Source organism: Eretmochelys imbricata, chromosome 2 (assembly GCF_965152235.1).
Source record: "Eretmochelys imbricata isolate rEreImb1 chromosome 2, rEreImb1.hap1, whole genome shotgun sequence".
In the NCBI taxonomy this organism is placed as follows: Eukaryota; Metazoa; Chordata; order Testudines; family Cheloniidae; genus Eretmochelys; species Eretmochelys imbricata.
Genome location: NC_135573.1, coordinates 175,763,086 through 175,783,194, shown reverse-complemented (window position 1 = coordinate 175,783,194; position 20,109 = coordinate 175,763,086). Strand labels below are relative to the sequence as shown.

Sequence of the window (20,109 nt, the reverse complement as noted above, 5' to 3'; positions counted from 1 at the left end):
TGTACTAGCAACAGCAAAGAAGAGAATTACTTGTGTGATCTAGTGACCTGCATATAGGATTGAGAACCCCAAATGCCTAAATTTAATTCCCACCTCTGATATTGGCTTCATCTGTGCCCGTGGTGTTACCCCTTAACCTCTGTGCCTCAGGGCTGATCTACAATAGGAACTTACATCAGTACAGCTACATCTCTCTTGGGATGTGATATATCTACACCGTTGAGAGATGTTGCTATACCGACTTAACCCCCGATGGAGACAGTGCTAGGTCGATGGAAGAATTCTTGCATTGACCTAACTACTGCTCTCAGGGAGGAGGAGTACTACATAGGTAGTGTCTACACTGAAGTGCTATGGAATCACAGCTGCAGTGTTTTAAGTGTGGACATACCCTCAATTTTATGATCTGTAAACTAAGACTAATCACAATATCTGCCTTGAAGAGGATTAATTAACTAGTATTAAGGGGGCTAATTAGCTAATGTTTGGAATTTGCTAAGTATTGTTAATATTATGACTAGCATTACATCATAGATGGATAATGCACTGAAAGAATGAAACCAATGTGGAGGAGTTTTTGGCTGCTAGCTTTTTTCTCCTGTAGTTTATGTACATGGTAGAAAAACCATCACCAGGTATCCAAATATGTCCCTTTTGAGAGTATGTTTTCCCATGAAATAATATTCCAGACACTGTGAATCTCTTTGATGGTGTGTGGAACAAACAGGTTTTCCAGGTCCAATGCAACAGTCGCCCCAATTACCAAGAGAAGGAAACAAAGCAGGCAGGTGGTACTCTGGCTGCAGTCTTTTCTATGAAGCCAATGTATCCCCACCTCACAGGGATGTTGTGAGGGTAAATATATTAAAGACTGAGAGGTGCTCAGCTATTACCGTGAAAGGAGGCAACCAGATAAGTGCCCCAAAATAGATACTGAGGGCAATGGTGTATACGTAACAATCACTCACCCAGTGATTTGCTGATAATTCAGTCAACTGAAGAGACATTGGAAGATGGACCATGGCCATGCTTAACAGTACACTTTGTGGGTAGCCCATTGACTTTACTGGGACTACTCACAGTGAGTAAAATTAAGCATGTGTATAATTCTTTGCAGGATCAGGGCTTAAGACAACAAATCCATTTCACATAGGTTGTCAAACAGCCTATGTATTTTTTCTGTTATGCAGCCTTTAAATTCTCTTTCTCCATTTCATCTCATTACTCCTAAACCAAACCAAATAATTCCTTTCCCACCTCAGTGTGTACATCTTTTAGTTATTCTTAGACTAGTAACATCCTTCCCACACACATGAGCTGTTGCATATACACTGAGCTTTCTTAATTTTTCCTTATCAGTTGATCTCTCTGGCCCCCAAATTACTTCTGTTCACTGAACACCTTCCAATTTGTTTTGATTTGCGGTGGTGAGGTGCCCAGAACAGAATGCAATATTCCAAATACAGTCACACCGGGCTCTATAAAGATTCTTTGTGTTTTGATGCCTCTGTTAACTCAACCATTTTCTGCTGCTGTATCACATTGCAAACTCCTGACTAGTTTGCTGTCCACTGTCACCCTGATGGTATGTATCTTTCAGCATTGCTACATTTTAATTGTCCTCTTGCCATCGAGTATATATATTTCACATTATTTCACCCTTGCTATTTTAGTTAGCATTTTTACCCAGCTGAATCTTATTTCTTGCCCATATTTAAAATCTTTCAGTGTCCCTTTGTATATTATATCTCTGCCCTATGTGGTGTTTGTATCTCCTCCCATTTTCGTATTCTTAGCAAATTTCATTAGTATGCTACTGCCTCCTTTTAAGGTCTGATCCAAAGTCTATTACAATCAATAGAAAGAGTCCCATTGACTACAGTGTCTTTGGATCAGGCCTTTGATCCATTTTACCCCTGTGGTACCCCACTGTACATTGCCCCTTCCAAAACTCAGTATATTATTGTGTAACATTGCTCTGTGCCTGCATTCCTTCTAGTTTTTCAGTTCATGTGACAGTGTTCATTATCCAGGCTGATTTTAGCTATGTTTGCAATAAGATATTATGAGACACTTTAAATTTTTAGCAAATGCTCTACTAAAAACCAGGCATATTGCATCCACCATTTCAGTAAAGGCAATTTTGGAAATGCAGGAACTTTAGAGCTGATAATATTTTCAGTATGAACCTGTAGGTGGGGCAGGGATGTATGGGGGCTGCTTAGGCTTCACTGTAAAAAGAAACCATGGCTGGCAGGGGCACTGCAGCTAATTCAGAATAAGAGGATAAAGGTTCCAAAGGAAAAACAGAATTTGTTGTAGGTTTTGACACACTCAGTCTGGAGAATGACAATCAGGGTCCTTTGGATTTTTTGTTTGCTGGTTTTCCTACCCTGGATCAGGTGATTCAGGCTCCAACTCTATCACTCCCGCTCTTTCCATTGTCTATATCAGCTGTTCTTAAAATAGAACCCTTGTAAGATGGCCAAGAACTGCTGTAATTATGCTGGCTCTGTTTTCTCCAGTTCCCCACCCCCAAGTTTTCCTCTTCTCTTCATCTTTTCTCCAGTCTTTATTCTCTCTGCTCTACTCCTTTTATTGTCTCTTTTCTCCTACCTTTTCCCTTTATGTGTCTCTTCCCTCTCCTCTAACCTACTTTTTCTCTGCTATCTAAGTGGTGTAAATGGGGCTACTCATGTTTAAAGTTAAACATGTACTTAAATCTTTACTGGATTGAGGACAGAGTGCTTGTAGAATCAAGCCCTAGTTTGTCAAAACTCTTCCCTGTAATAATCTTTGAGAAGACTGAAGCTTACTGTAAATGCCAGCTTTGTAATTTAGCCTGAGAATATGTTCTTCTTTGAGATGTCCCTGTGGGTGCTCCACGCCAGGTGCTGGTGAGTCCCTGCTCCTTCGCTCGGAGATTTGTACAGCAGTACCCGCGTGGGCCACGCACACGCAGTGCCTTAACAGCACGTATGTGGCCATGACTCCTCAGTTCCTTCTCTACGGTCCCCGGCCTGAGATGGAGCTCAGCAGTCCTGTTTAAAAAATGTTTTCACTTTGGCATAGTTAGTTAATTGTTAGTATAGTATAGTATGGTACACTATAGTATAGCCCAAATCACTGAACATTCTGAGGCCAGGTTCCTGCAGTAGTGCAGTTCCACGGGCATGGCAGGGAACTGCTGGGGCAAGGAAACAAGAAAGCCAGGTCGGACTCCCTTCCCTGTGACCTCCTGTAGCAAGTGGCACATTTCCCCTCCCCCATTCACACACACACAGGAGCACCAGAGGGAGCAGAAGCTTCCCCCAACATCAGGGAGGGGAGAGAGAAAGATTTGGGCCAGGCTCCCTTCATATACCCCTGACACCAAGGCCAGCCCCCCTACACAGACACACATACACACACACCATCTGGAGGCAACACATGGGGCAATAGCTCCCCAACTCCTGGGGTGAGGGAAAGAGAGAGCCAGGCTGGAATTCCTGACCACGCACCTGACCTAGCACCTGGACCCAGCAACCCATCCCCTCTCTTGGAAAAAAGACTTCTCTTGCTGCCAGCTAACATTAGTCCTGTAGCTTTAGTGCTAAATGTCTGTGCTGCATTGTTGAAGGCTCAGGTTTCAAATAACTCAGATGATTCATGAACAGGGGAAGGGTGGACACTTGCACATAATCAAATTTGTTTCTATCTTTCTCTTTACAAAAATGTACATCTCGGGATGGGGTGAGGGTTGTTTTTGTTTCTAATATAAATTTGGATAGTGAAAGGGATCAGAAATGGAAACTGTAAATGAAGACTGGAAATTGTCCCAGAGGATATTATACTACTTTTACTGGGGAAATTGCAGGTGTACCGTGGAAATGTAAAATTTTAATATATTGAAAAATCTCCATTTCCATACAGTGCATGAAATTAAGCTAATGAAATAATTACGGATAATTAGCAAATCAGCAATGGGAAAATGTATTGTAGATGGCATTGCCTTTTATAATTATCCATTGCAATCGTTAATGACCTCTTTAAAAGGATTTCCTTTGTAAATCCCTCAAGGGAATGTCACCAAAGAGTTTACAGTTGGTAGCCTGTCATGCTCCTTGCAGAACCCTGTTGCATAAAACCAAAGAAATAACACTGGCATCTGCCCAGTGCTTTATTCTTTCGGTAAAAGTTTAGTTCTTCTTTGAGTGATGTATTCCACTTGAGGTGTGCATGAACCTGAAGATTTTTCTCTAGCAATGTCAGTTGGTCTGTGCTTGCACCCCCTCTTCCTCATGCTCCAAGCTGAGGACATAAGGGGCAGTACGGACTGACTGCCTCTCTAGTTCCTTTCTGCTGCCCTGGTCTGAGATGAACCTCTTCAATGTTCACAGCTTTAGCTAGTATTCTTGTTCTAAGTTTGTAGAGAGTTGCAAATAGTTTTAAAAACCTGTTTCTAGATAGGTTAGTTTAGCAATTTTTAGAGCTCTGAGAGTCCCTCCACAAGACACTCTCATGCATGAGATGCCACTCTCATGCATGAGATGCCTCGTATGTCTGGGATTCAAGATCTGCGTGGCCTGCCTCTGTTGCCTCAGGGAAGCTCGTACCAGCTTCTAAGTACAATATCTGCCGGCCCCTTCTTCGCTGAACCCATCAATTCTGTGAATTTAGATTTAGAAGATTCTTAATGGACTGCTCAGCGAGAACCCAGTCCAATCCTGGCCTATTAGACCCCCCTGTACATCTGGCTGAGGCCCTGAGAAGGGCCCCTTTGAGCACAGTGGTCTCCATAGCTACACAGAGCAGGGTTAAAAACTCTTCCAAACAGAACAGACATGGGGAGGGTAAGAGCAAACACTCATGTAAGAAACGGGAAAAATCTCTCTTCAAATCCTCATACAAAAAGAGGAGCTTGTCTCTGACACCCTCTGAGTCAGGTGAGACTCTACATCACCGTATGACTATCTCAGGAGCTCTCAAAAGCATGGTACCAATTCCTTGTCACTGAAAACCAAAAGTGCCCTGAAACCATCTCTGGCCAAAAGGGCAGGACCGTCCTCAGTACTGGCAAGGGAAAGAAAGGAGCAATACACCAACATTACGGATGTGCAGAAAAAAGGAGACCTTGGTAACAAAAACTATTCCTGTCTGAAGCCAGCACTACCAAGAGACAGAAGTCCAGTACACTCTGCAGCTCCATGGAGCTGAAGGACTTTATTATCTATATGGACCTGAAATCACGGATATTCCCTGGTCAGTTTGCCACTCACTTAATCAGACCATGGTATCAATGGCACCACCTATTGATGGCCACTTTCTCCTCCATCTAACAGATGGACAACGGACCTAGACAAGTCATGCTTGTTGGCAATACAATCCATTCTTAGCAATAGTAGGAAAGATTCCACAAGAAAATGCTACACAGCAAAATGGAAAAGTTTCTCTATACAGTGTCAGCATAGTGGACTATGTCCAGGGGTTCTGAGATCCCTTGTCTCTCTGAAAATGTCAGGACTGTGTCTCAGCTCCTTGTGAGGTGCCCTTGGCAGCCATTAGCATCTTTTACCCTGTGCTGGACAGCCATTCAGTTTTTGCCCATCAGATCCCAGTAAGGTTTCTGAAGAGACTTGTCAGAACCTTTCCTCTGGTGCTGAAACCTTCCCCAGTATGGTGCCTCAGTCTAGTCCTGTCATTATTAATTCCCCCATTCAGACCTTTAGGCTTATGTTCTTTTGCTCATCTATCTCTGAAGATTGCCTTTCTGGTTGTAGACACCTACCTAGAAGAGTAGGTAAGCTGGAGACCTTTATGGCAGACCCACAAGGTCCTTATCCTAAACTAATTCCAAAAGTAATCTTGGAGTTCCATCTGAACCAGGGCATCCACTTACCTGTCTTCTGTCTGAAGCCCCATGCTGCCAGGCAGGAGAGGAAGCCCCCCTCTCTGAATGTCCGCCAAGCTTTAACTTATCTATAGAGGATGAAATCCTTCAGAAAACTCCCAAAATAGTTTGTTTCCTTTGCCAAATGAATGAGAAGGGAAGCTATGTCCTCAGAAAGCCTGTCTAAATGGATATTGGGCTGCATCCTGCTGTTTGAAGCCTCCCCTCAAGATACAAGGCCCCACTCAACTAGTGCCCAGGTTATATCAGCAGCTTTGCTTTAAGATGTCCCTCTCCTAAACAGCTGCAGAACAGCAATGTAGGGCTCCATCCATATCTTTGTGAGACATTATGCCTTGGTTCAGGATTCTACAGCAGACACATTTTTTTGGGAGAGCAGTCCTTCAACCTGTCATACAGCATGGTTCCTCCCATCCTCATCCTCAATGAATACCGATTGAGAGTCACTTGGGGTAGAATACAAGTAGGGACCATCACTCAAAAAAGAAAGAAAGGTTACTTCCCTTGTACAGTAATTGGGGTTCTTTGAGATGCGCGATCCCTATTTGTATTCCTCTGCCTGCCCTTCTTCCCCTGTGTAGTGGAGTCTTATCCTGGTGCTATTCATGGTAGAAAGGGAACTGGAGAGGTGGTTGGTTCACACCACCCCTTATGCCCTGCATTTGGTGCACAAGAAGAGAGGTGTGCAGGTGCAGACCAACAGACATTGCTAGCAAAAGTCTTCCAAACTCAGGCCCATGGAGCACATGTACATCTCAAGTGGAATACAGATAGGGACCACACATCCCTGGGTCAGACCCACGCCCATATTTTTCCTCCAGCTGCAGGAAGCTCTGCAAACACCCTGCTTCCTCCACCCATCGCTCCTCAGCTGCAGAGGGAGGGATCCCTGTACAGGGAGCTGCTCCCCCTTCCACCCAACTCATGTGCATCCAAACCCCTCATACGCAGAACTTTCCACCGAGCCTCACCCCCCACACACTCAGAATCCCCCCATGATAAGCCCCACTCCCCTGCACCTGGAGCACGCCAATGAGCCACCTGCACCCAGTTGCTCACCCCATCAAGCCCCAACCAGCTGCACCTGGATCCCCACCACACTGAGTCCCACTTCCCCAGCATCTGGATCCTCCCACTGAGCCCCCCGTACCCAGACACCCATGCTGAGCTCTATCTCCCGCCACACCCAAGCCTCCAACTACCTTCACTTGAACCCCCCTGCAGAGTCCCATTACCATTGTACCCAGAACCCTCCAACAAGCCCCTGTGCATCCAAATTCCCCCCACACCCGGGTCCACTACTGAGCCACCTGCACCCAGATTGCCCCTCACAGAACGCTCTCAACCCACACCTGGATCTCTCCACACTAAGCCCCTCCACATTTGGATCCTGCCTTGCTGACCCTGCCTGCCTACACCTGGTGCATCTGGCATAGAGGGGCAGGCCCAGTCCTTGCACAGTGTCAGGGTTGGGTGCAGCCTCACCACTGAGTACATGTCCCAGGGGGGAGCTGCTCAGTGATTTCCCATTTTTGTGCAGCCAGTAGTCTGTGCTCCCTAATGCCATGCTGGAGCCTCCACATTTATTTGATAAATAAAATTTGCAGAATTTTGGAGAATTTTAAAATATTGTGAGCAGAATTTTTAATTTTGGGCACAGAATGCCCTCAGGAGTAACCTTTGTATAATCATCATGTGATGTTTACTAGTCCAAGGTCTAGAGCTGCTTCACCACTTAGGTCTTCACTTGGGAGGCTAGATTCTACAGCCACCGTTGAAGTCACTGTGGGGAGTTCTTCAAATGAAGCAGCTGCATGACTGGACCCTTGAACAGCTGGTAGTATTCATAGAATCATAGAATATCAGGGTTGGAAGGGACCTCAGGAGGTCATCTAGTCCAACCCCCTGCTCAAAGCAGGACCAAACCACAACTAAATCATCCCAGCCAGGGCTTTGTCAAGCCTGACCTTAAAAACTTCTAAGGAAGGAGATTCCACCACCTCCCTAGGTAACGCACACCCTAGGTAACGCATTCCAGTGTTTCACCACCCTCCTAGTGAAAAGGTTTTTCCTAATATCCAACCTAAACCTACCCCACTGCAACTTGAGACCATTACTCTTCGTTCTGTCATCTGCTACCATGGAGAACAGTCTAGATCCATCCTCTTTGGAACCCCCTTTCAGGTAGTTGAAAGCAGCTATCAAATCCCCCCTCATTCTTCTCTTCTGCAGACTAAACAATCCCAGTTCCCTCAGCCTCTCCTCATAAGTCCTGTGTTCCAGTCCCCTAATCATTTTTGTTGCCCTCCGCTGGACATTTTCCAATTTTTCCACATCCTTCTTGTAGTGTGGGGCCCAAAACTGGACACAGTACTCCAGATGAGGCCTCACCAATGTCGAATAGAGGGGAACGATCACGTCCCTCGATCTGCTGGCAATGTCCCTACTTATACATCCCAAAATGCCATTGGCCTTCTTGGCAACAACGGCACACTGTTGACTCATATCGAGCTTCTCGTCCACTGAAAACCCTAGGTCCTTTTCTGCAGAACTGCTGCCTAGCCAATCAGTCCCTAGTTTGTAGAAGTGCATGGGATTCTTCCTTCCTAAGTGCAGGACTCTGCACTTGTCCTTGTTGAACCTCATCAGATTTCTTTTGGCCCAATCCTCTAATTTGTCTAGCTCCCTCTGTATCCTATCCCTACCCTCCAGCATATCTACCTCTCCTCTCAGTTTAGTGTCATCTGCAAACTTGCTGAGGGTGCAATCCACACCATCCTCCAGATCATTAATGAAGATATTGAACAAAACCGGCCCGAGGACCGACCCTTGGGGCACTCCGCTTGATACCGGCTGCCAACTAGACATGGAGCCATTGATCGCTACCCGTTGAGCCCGACAATCTAGCCAGCTTTCTATCCACCTTATAGTCCATTCATCCAGCCCATATTTCTTTAACTTAATGGCAAGAATACTGTGGGAGACTGTGTCAAAAGCTTTGGTAAAGTCAAGGAATAACACGTCCACTGCTTTCCCCTCATCCACAGAGCCAGTTATCTCATCATAGAAGGCAATTAGATTAGTCAGGCATGACTTGCCCTTGGTGAATCCATGCTGACTGTTCCTGATCACTTTCCTCTCATGTAAGTGCTTCAGAATTGATTCCTTGAGGACCTGCTCCATGATTTTTCCAGGGACTGAGCTGAGGCTGACTGGTCTGTAGTTCCCAGGATCCTCCTTCTTCCCTTTTTAAAAGATGGGCACTACATTAGCCTTTTTCCAGTCATCCAGGACCTCCACCGATCACCATGAGTTTTCAAAGATAATGGCCAATGGCTCTGCAATCACATCCGCCAATTCCTTTAGCACTCTCGGATGCAGCGCATCCAGCCCCATGGACTTGTGCTCATCCAGCTTTTCTAAATAGTCCTGAACCACTTCTTTCTCCACAGAGGGCTGGTCACCTCCTCCCCATGCTGTGCTGCCCAGTGCAGTAGTCTGGGAGCTGACCTTGTTCGTGAAGACAGAGGCAAAAAAAGCATTGAGTACATTAGCTTTTTCCACATCCTCTGTCACTAGGTTGCCTCCCTCATTCAGTAAGAGGCCCACATTTTCCTTGAGTTTCTTCTTGTTGCTAACATACCTGAAGAAACCCTTCTTGTTACTCTTAACATCTCTTGCTAGCTGCAACTCCAGGTGTGATTTGGCCTTCCCGATTTCACTCCTGCATGCCTGAGCAATATTTTTATACTCTTCCCTGGTCATTTGTCCAATCTTCCACTTTTTGTAAGCTTCTTCTTTGTGTTTAAGATCAGCAAGGATTTCACTGTTAAGCCAAGCTGGTTGCCTGCCATATTTACTATTCTTTCTACACATCAGGATGGTTTGTCCCTGTAACCACAATAAGAATTCTTTAAAATACAGCCAGCTCTCCTCGACTCCTTTCCCCCTCATGTTATTCTCCCAGGGGATCCTGCCCATCAGTTCCCTGAGGGAGTCAAAGTCTGCTTTTCTGAAGTCCAGGGTCCATATTCTGCTGCTCTCCTTTCTTCCTTGTGTCAGGATCCTGAACTCGACCATCTCATGGTCACTGCCTCCCGGGTTCCCATCCACTTTTGCTTCCCCTACTAATTCTTCCCGGTTTGTGAGCAGCAGGTCAAGAAGAGCTCTGCCCCTAGTTGGTTCCTCCAACACTTGCACCAGGAAATTGTCTCCTGCACTTTCCAAAAACTTCCTGGATTGTCTGTGCACCGCTGTATTGCTCTCCCAGCAGATATCAGGGTGATTGAAGTCTCCCATGAGACCAGGGCCTGCGATCTAGTAACTTCCATTAGTTGCTGGAAGAAAGCCTCGTCCACCTCATCCCCCTGGTCCCGTGGTCTACAGCAGACTCCCACCACGACATCACCCTTGTTGCTCACACTTCTAAACTTAATCCAGAGACTCTCAGGTTTTTCTGCAGTTTCGTACCGGAGCTCTGAGCAGTCATACTGCTCTCTTACATACAGTGCAACTCCCCCACCTTTTCTGCCCTGCCTGTCCTTCCTGAACAGTTTATATCCATCCATGACAGTACTCCAGTCATGTGAGTTATCCCACCAAATCTTTGTTATTCCAATCACATCGTAATTTCTTGACTGTGCCAGGACTTCCACTTCTCCCTGCTTGTTTCCCAGGCTTCTTGCAGTTGTGTACAGGCACTTGAGATACCTTGCTGTTTGTTCTGCTTTCTTAGTATGAGGCAGGAGCCCTCCCCTTTCGCGCTCTCCTGCTTGTGCTTCCTCCCGGTATCCCATGTCCCCACTTACCTCAGGGCTTTGGTCTCCTTCCCCCAGTAAACCTAGTTTAAAGCCCTCCTCACTAGGTTAGCCAGCCTGCTTGTGAAGATGCTCTTCCCTCTCTTCGTTAGGTGGAGCCCGTCTCTGCCTAGCACTCCTCCTTCTTGGAACACCATCCCACGGTCAAAGAATCCAAAGCCTTCTCTCCAACACCACCTGCGTACCCATTTGTTGACTTCCACGATTCGATGGTCTCTACCCAGGCCTTTTCCTTCCATGGGGAGGATGGACGAGAACACCACTTGCTCCTCAGACTCCTTTATCCTTCTTCCCAGAGCCACATAGTCTGCAGTGATCTGCTCAAGGTCATTCTTGGCAGTATCATTGGTGCCCATGTGGAGAAGCAGGAAGGGGTAGCGATCCGAGGGCTTGATGAGTCTCGGCAGTCTCTCCGTCACATCGTGAATCCTAGCTCCTGGCAAGCAGCAGACTTCTCAGTTTTCCCGGTCGGGGCGGCAGATAGATGACTCAGTCCCCCTGATGACTCAGTCCTCCTTCTCTTGGGAGCGGTGGTCGTGGAACCCCCATCCCTAGGACAGTGCATCTCATGCCTTCCAATCGGCGGAGTCTCCTTCTGTCCCCTTCCCTCAGATGTATCATCTAATCCAGTCTCCGCATTAGTACCTGTGGAGAGAACATGAAAACTGTTGCTTACCTGTATCTGTGTTGCTGGTACATGGACGCTCCCCTTTCTTCTTCTGGAGGTCACATGCTGCCAAATTGCACACTTCTACTGATCTGTCAGGCTGACTAACGACATAAGCTTGTCTTGTCAAATGTATACTCTTTACCTGATAATTTACAGTATGTATTTAGTTCAGTTCAACTCAGACACAATATCTAGTTTTCTGTGGTGTCTTCCTCTTTACTCTGTTTTACAGCTGAGTTGACCCAGGCAATAGCAAAGCAAATTGTTTCCCTGAGGTTACTCAGTTAATGTGCTGAGTTTAAACCCGGGACCTTATTGGTGCTCATCTTCCCACAGCTTTTACCATCACCATTAATCAACTTAGCCTTTGTGAAACTAAAATTTAAGTATCCGCATAAATACCTTCAGCTGTAAGAACCACTTGATTAAAATATACATGTAAGAATTTACTCAGATTAAAATTAAAGCTACTTATTCGTTGCTGGAAAAGTAAACTACAGGAAGGTATCCATTGGTCCCTGTTGATGGAGAACTCTTTTTCCCACTAGGAAAAATATTTAGACAGTTCACTAATGTGTAATTCATTTCATTCACAAAAAGTTTGAGTAATCAGGCCAAGGCATGGGGAAACTGCACAGCCCATCCATTGTCCTTACTTTGGCCTCTGCGTTCCTGGACACAAACGATTGACACAGGCCAGAGCCTAAGATTGTTATTGCCCTCTAATGGTATGTAAATACCATTTCTGGTTTTCACTGAGAGTGAACTCAGCTAGCAAACAATTTCTATTCATCAATTAATAGAAATATAAATACATGCAAGATATTGTGGTGTATGTTATTTTTTAATTTTAAAATCAGTGTAAATTGATATGCAGAGTTAGGGGTTCTGGCCCTGAGTGTCTTGGGAAGTTCCAAATGCGGCCCATTGAGTCCTATCAAGTTGCCTACATGGCCCTCAGTCTCTCCGCATTTTAGGTAACCTGCAATAGATTACTGAGAGACACACCATTATTCTAAAATGACTTTGAAAGTCTAGGACATGCCATGTCTTTCAATAAGCCATAATTACAAGCAGTGGACAGCACTTAGCTATCAATCCTTTGATTTAAATGGGAAGGACCTAGGTGCTACCTGTAGAGAGACATCAGTTTTTGTAATTCCTTGTTCTGAATTAACTCAAATGTAACCTTCCCTGCTTGCTGTAAGAACCACCTACACACCTATTGGATGTAATGGTGATGGGTGCAAATGCCTATACAAATCTGCTCTCCATGTTTTGGGAGGAGGGATGAGTGCTAGGTGCTTTTGTTCCCATTCTCTGTCATTCAGCTGGTTGAATTTTATTTTATTTTTTAATTTCGGTATAGTTTGATCCAGGTTGAGTCAACTGTTGTAATTTTTAAGAGTTTTGTATGATTGTATATTTTAAATTATGTCAAAACAAAGCTAGTGTTTTAAGGCTAGGTGTATTTGCTTAAAATATAAATAACGGAAACACAGCTGATTTATCTACATGTGCTGGCAAGCTATCAGATATAGCACACTCAGTGGAGTGTAAGACATACTTTGGCCTCTCTCTTCACTTTCTGTGCTGTGCTGACGGTCAGCTAATGAGGTAATTTTTTCTGTGTGTAGATGAGGTCTTGTCTGAAAACTTTCTGGACTACAAGAACCGTGGCATCAATGGCTCTCACCGTGGTCAGATTATCTGGAAGATTGATGCCAGCTCTTACTTCATAGAGCGTAAGTACTTTTTCATGCTACTACAGTGCAATTCAGGGAATGTGGAAAGAAGTGAGCTGTTTTACTCTGTGCCCATGGTCTATATGCCCTTCAGGAAGTTTCAAGCATGGTACATTTATACAGGGGTGGCCAAACATACTGACTCTCTGAGCCACATATGACAATCTTCAGAAGTTTGAGAGCCAGGGCATGCCTGCTGGGGCTCGGGGCTTCTGCCCCGCTCCTGCTGAAGTCCCAAGTCCAGCAGGCACACCCCACAGGGCTGAAGCCCCAAGATCCCCATCCCCGCTGGGCAGAAGCCCCTACCCCACCACCCCCCTGCAAGGCAGAGGTCCCAAGCTCCCCCACAAAGTCTGGTAGGTGGAGAATGCGGGGGGAGGGAGGGGCGACTCTGCAAGCTGCACTTTAACTGTAAAAAAAAACCCCATGTGGCTTTTGAGCCACAGTTTGGCCACCCCTACATTTATACATTAGGATGATACAAAATGGTTTATGGAATCGTGAACAATGGTGCCTACTAAGTCATGAATACTGTGGATATTGACTGATTCAAACTATTTTCAGGCTGATATAAGTAAGCATTAAAGTCCACTTGGCATATAGTATGAGTTATACCATTATTTAGGATTTACATCAACATGTTGTGAAAAACACCCCAGTGGGCCTAATTTTAAATTATTTAATCAGTCCTCATTTAAAAAAAAACACCTCATATTGACTTCATGAGTTGGCTGGAGGACTTTATGAGGACTCACTGCCTCCAGACAGCTAGTCACTGCAACTACAGTGACATCAATGGAATTACTCCTGATTTACATCTATGCAACTTAGATCTAAATCTGGCCCAGGGAATCTAAAATATTAGGGCTATCCTGTTTTTGAGTCCCCTGAGCATGTAAGTCACACAAATTTTAGACTCCCTTACACATGGGTTGAGTAGTGTAGCTATAAGGGAGTCTACATTGGCGTAACGGAGTCTAAGGGCTTGTACCTGCTCCCACTAAAGTCAATAGCACAACTTCCACTGAACTCAGTGGTGTGCAGTAGGGCATACATGAGTGTAGAAGAGTCTAACATACATCAATGTACATGTCACCTCTGAATTTTTTCCAATAATCTCCCTTATACTGTTTGGCCAAATTCAGAGATGATATGCACGGAGGTGTAAGTGGGTATCAATCTAAGGTTGACTGGGTGGAAGGCAGTCTAAGGGACTCTTAGACTCAGGTGGTATAATTTACATATGGAGGGGGCTGGGAGAGGTGTGTAAGTTAGCCATCTTGGACTCATCCCTGAATTTGGCCTAAATATCTGGCACCAGCAGGAATTTATTCTGCCACCTGCAAGTGTTCTGCGGGTATTCAGAGTGTTACAGGTGGGTTGATCAGAGCTCTCTTGCAATGTGAGGCCGCAGGTCATGTTCTGTAGTGCCAAGTGGTAAGTTGACCAACAGGTGGCTGTCTCAAAGAACTGAAGGGGTACTGTTGATATTTCAGTTTTATAATCTTTTATATTTATAAAAAATGCAGCTGAGGGCAGTTTACAGCAGTCTGACTGTTATGTGGTGACAATGGATGTTACTATTAAGATTTTAATGCTTCTAATTTCTGAGAGGAAATATACTGTAGTATAACCCAAAGGCTATTATTTGAAACTGCTTCCTTGTGCTGCAGCTACTAAGCTGTGAAGCTGAAACTTTGTTTTCTTTAAATGGTAAAGTAGAGTTGCGGAACAAGAGATTTAATTTCCCAAGACCTGGACTTGGACAGGTTCAGCCCATCATGAAGGAGATGCCCCCAGTCTCTTGGTGGGAGAAGGCAGTGGAACTGAGCTAGCAGTAGCTTTCCCATGTGATCCATAATGTGAAAGTAAATAACAGGCGCTGAGTGCAATCCTGGCCTGGCTGAGGTTAATGGGAGTTTTGCCATTGACTTCAGCAGCTCCAGGATTTCACCGGATGAATTCCCCTATCCACTCATATAGGACAAGTCATTATCCTGCCTACCAATATCCAGGGGAAAAGGGAGATAAATGCGTAAGGAGCAGTACATAATAGTACATGATGATATTGGTAACCAAACTTGCTTAACCACTGAGGTATGAATTTAAAGTAGAGATACATGTTGTGTGTATGTGTAGAGATATACACATATCTACATTATATTTAAGGGATACTGCTCATTATTGAGGAGTATATGGAGGCTTTGTGGTTGATTAAAAGCTTTGATTAATCAAAGAAGCCACTGTGAGCCACTGGTTTCCAGTTTTTAAGTTCTGTATGGCAGGGATCTTATCATCTTTTGTGTTTGTACAGCATGTAGCACATTGTGGTATGTTCTACTGAAAACAAATAAAAATATTCATTTAACAGAGTGGCAGTATTGGAGAGATCTGGTTTTTTATTTTTGCCATGCATTAAAGGACTTTTTAAGTTCATTTGTCCTTTTAAAAACTGGGGAGAAGGAGGAGGGGGAGAGAGAGCACAATGATATAGCAAGTCACTTTAAAGGTCCCCATTTTTAAAATATATTCTATTCACTTTACACTTCCCTTACATTTGATGTTGGTTTGAAGTCTTTATTTTAGCAATAGTAGTACCTTGTAACACGTATTAGCTCAGCTACAAAATCATCCTTTCATTTCTGCTTTTGCTAGTTTTTATGCTTGCATTTATTTGTATATAATTACTTTTTAAGCGGCCTGTTGACCCAACTGTGATACAAAATATGCAAACTTATAGATAATACGGTTCTACAGAACAGAGACAGCCAGTGCTGTAAATTGCAAAGTGCAGCCTGTCAAATTGCCAGAAACAAAATGAAAAACAAAATGTTACCAAATGCTAAATAAAATTAATAATGCCTTATATAGGAATCTGAAGGCTCCCAAATTTGGGCTCCAATGCAGAATGAATTTTGACTCTAGTCCTTGAAATAAAAAAGTACTGAATGTTTTGTTCTTGTCTGGGGTAAAATATACTTAATAGATTTTAAGGCTAAAAGGGGCCATTATCATCATCTAGTCTGACCTCAAAGTTAAATGTGTTTCTCTATTGCCAGTAGGACTGCCATGAGATTTAAGCCCAGGACCTTTCACATAACAGCCAGGGAACTTATCTCTGTGCTAGCAGCTAACTTTAAGTAAATAGCTTAGATGAAATTTTTTAACGTTTGCTTATTTAAGCTCAAGAAACATGCACATTAAAATTTGGGAGTTTTGTGAATAATAAAAATTAGAAAAAATGTTAATTTTTCTGTTAATGGGGTTTAGAAAAAGATCAATTATTTCATCATTGAAAGGGTGAAAATAAGTAATAATAAGTAAATGGGAATACATTACTATTTAAGTGACTTATTCAGGATCACTGAGGGAAGACTGTGGCAGAGCAAGGAATTGCACCTAGGACTCCTGAGTTCCAATCCACTACCTTAACCTTCTTCTCAGCCAGGTTTGTCTTTTTTCTATCAGCAGGGACAATACAATAAACAGTCAATCAGCTTCTTTATTACCCTTTTGTTATCTTTAACCCTCTGGTTCCCATTTCCTCTATTTCTATCCCAGTATATTATGTATAACTGTGGCTAATTCTGTACAGTAATCTGAGTGCATTCATATTACTTGTGCTTTCATATTACTCACACACACACACACATAACATCACACATTACTATAGCCATCTGCAGTTGATACTTATTCACAGCTAAAAAAAAAAAGATTAATTCAGTTTCCTCAAGAAGTTTACATCTTTGCACTTTTTATGGGTCACAAACTTACAATATAATGTTGAAAGATAGACATGTAATTGTTGTGAGCCTAAGAGAGTTTGCTTCCAAATTACAGCATGAGTGCAAGACAGAACTAGACTCATGTCCTGCTAGGACTCAGAAACTAAAAAGCATTAATAGCTGCACAGGCATTGTCACACTACAGCCAGTTTTGCATTTCTGCGGCAGACTGGCAATTTGTTTTTTATGACATCCAGTGATAAACAGCAACTGACCACAATAAATATGAAATAGCTGGTCTTGGAGGTTTTGTGTGCCACTCGGGAAGCATACTTTCTCTGTGTTGGGGCTTGGAGGGCACTGCAGTGAAATAACCAACCTATAATGAGTTTTCCAGGAAAGAAAGCAAGCTTTACTTCATTAGAATTTCTGGCACATTTTTTGTCCTAGACAGCAATACTGACTGAGAGACCATTTGTTCGAGGTGTAATGCCATAAACAGTACATTAAGTTAGCACATCCCTAAAATGGGGGGAACTTTGACGTAGTTCAAATTTCACTGTCTTTAGCATAGTAGCTGAATGTGCAGTTGTCTTGTTTGAGTGGGTTACTTTTGTTGCCACATGTTTAGTAATGACAAAGGCAGAAGACACACTTCTTGCAGATAGCAGAGATAACAGAGTTTTCTGTACCATTGTTGAGCATGGGAAAATAGCAGAAGATTTACAGTCTGAAGGTCATGCAACTGAACTAGTCAGAGATCTGAGGCAACATGATGCATCTGCCAAAGAGACTGGGAGTATTGTAGCCTAGTACATAGTTAATGTTTAGTACAAATACCTTTGTTTTTGGAACATAAGCATAAATGCTCCACAATCAATGTACTGAAATGTCCCAACCAAATGCATTTATTGGAGGCCTTTCTGAAAGTATCCCTTTAATTACTTTAGGCAGTCGCTTTAAAGGATATTCTCGAAGTGTGGATAATTAAAGTATGTTGTAGCACAAGGGCTTTCCAAATAAATGAGAGAAAAACACACTGTCAAAAATCCAAAAAAGCTTTAGTGCAGGCGGATTTATTGTACAGCAGTGCCTCTGACTCTCCCATTGGAGATGGCCAGTGGCTCTGCTCCCTAAAAGAACGCTCAGTTTCACTTTCAAGTCCCCCAGCTTTTCTCAAACCACACCCAGCTGCAACTCAGCTAGGTTTGGGGGAGAAGGCCATGACAATATTTTTTCCTTACTTTTGTGCCCAGTCACAGAGTTCAAGGCAGAAGGGACCACCAGATCATAGTCTGACCTCCTCTGTATCACAGGCCACCACCACTACCCAGCACTCTCTATGAAACCCAACAACCAAAGTTAGACCAAAGTATTACAGCCCACAAGAGACTAAACTATTATGTGTCACAGGCAGTAGGAGAGATTGAGGTGCAGCAAATCCTGAGGCCCGCTGCCTCCACAATGCCAGGGAACTGATTGATTAAATGAAAGATAGCCAGATGATCCTGGCAAATGACCCGCACCCCACGTTGCAGAGAAAGATGGGGGAAAAAAACAACCCAAGGTCACTTCCAATCTGACCTGAGGGGAAATTCCCTTCTGACCCCACATATGATGATCAGTTAGACCCTGAGCATGTGAGCCAGGCAAGCACCTGAGAGAGAGAATGCTCAGTGCCACCTCAGAGCACTGTCCCCCACCCTGCCCAATGTCCCATCTCTAGCTGTGGCCATCTCTGATGTTTCAGAGGAAGGAGCAAGAAAACCCCAAAAAACAATATATTGAGGGGGGGAGGGGATCCCTTCCGGACCTCTGCAGGTAACCAGCTGAAGCCCTGAAGCATGAGAATTTAAGAATATTGGACATGAACCAGAAGGGACCCCTAGGGGTGCCTGTTACCCAGGGTTACTTACACCCACATTTCTCGGTAACTCTACTCTCTGCTAGGTGGTATCAGGAAATAAACCAAGGGAGATGCAGCATCTCTGTCTGCTGTATGGCTGGTGTAAATCACACAAAATGCTTTTACTTAAAGCCTTCACTTTATTAGTTTCCAGCACTCTCACCAGAATGCCTTTACTCAAAGTCTCTGCTTTATTTAGTCTCAAGCACATACAAACACAGTAGGCTATAGAGCACCCCCAAACAATTGTTACAAACAGTCTGGAGGGGTCTCAAATGGTCATACGACAAAGTTCCAGTGCCCAGATATCTGCCTGTTGCTGGGGATTCCAGGAGATGTCCAGAAGACCAAATCCAAATTCCTCAGACTTGTCTACCCCTTTTAAGTTAGTAACTGCTACAATTACATCAACAACACATCAATCAAACAAAAACCATTAAGCAAGCACTTTTTAAACCCTTAGTTATACAGATGTGTTTTTGCAGAGTCTGCAGTCTCATGAGTCCCTTCACACACACCAGAAGTCAAATATAGATCGACTTCCTGTTTTTCGCTGACACTTACCCCAGCATATCAGGGAGGATGCAGTCAGTCCCACACCTCATGATTGCTGCCCCTCCCACCCTGACCCAGCTTTGCCTTAGTGATGCGAAGGCTGGTACAGAGGCCTTACAGGTACTACTCTTGGCAGTAAGCAAAATAATCGATATTCCATCCCAATAATTGGCAGTGGTTTGAGCACCTGGCTGGTTGCTAATGTAAGCAGAGTCAGGATGAGCTCTACCCTGACATCTGGTGGTGAGTTGTGGCAAGTTGTGGAAAAGAACTTCAGGGCCTGATCTCATTTGCATAGGCTCACCCACCCCACCTAGCCCATAGCTGCCCAAATGGTCACTTTGGCTGCTGTGGGATCCCCAGTTTCTCTGTTATTGGGGCAGGAAGAATAAACTGTCATTATCCTGATTATGTGAATCAAGGACAGTGGAACTGTACTTGGCCTCTTTTTAACGATGGAGGGACTCACCATCAACTAAGTAGCACTCGCTAGGCAAGGGACATGGGTTCCAAAACTCAGTGAATTGAGAGAGGCTGGGGATGGGTATTAATATGTGGTGGTATGGGCCCCCTGGTGAGGGCCTTACATACTAATTGCACTTCCTCCTCTCTCCACTGTGGAATATTGGAGCTAATTTTGATTCCATTAGGAGTCTAGTTACAGGCTGCTGAGCTGAATTCACTTTGGGCCAATGGTGCACCAGCACTGAGGCTCCCCTACTACAAGCTGAAATCACAAAAGAGCTAAAATTACTAAGAGCTGAAATCACTGAGTGTTGTGTTAAGTAGTGTGGGGGGGCC

At 44.1% G+C, this 20,109-nt stretch overlaps 1 protein-coding gene across 1 annotated transcript in view; it reads left to right on the top strand.

The window, feature by feature from the left end:
* Positions 1–20,109, top strand: part of HECW1 (HECT, C2 and WW domain containing E3 ubiquitin protein ligase 1) — a 242,514-nt gene that overhangs the window by 6,566 nt on the left and 215,839 nt on the right. Inside the window, exon 2 of the mRNA XM_077809221.1 lies at positions 13,015–13,122. Within this exon, the coding sequence (XP_077665347.1) occupies positions 13,015–13,122 (108 nt within the window). The remainder of the gene's footprint in view (positions 1–13,014; positions 13,123–20,109) is intronic.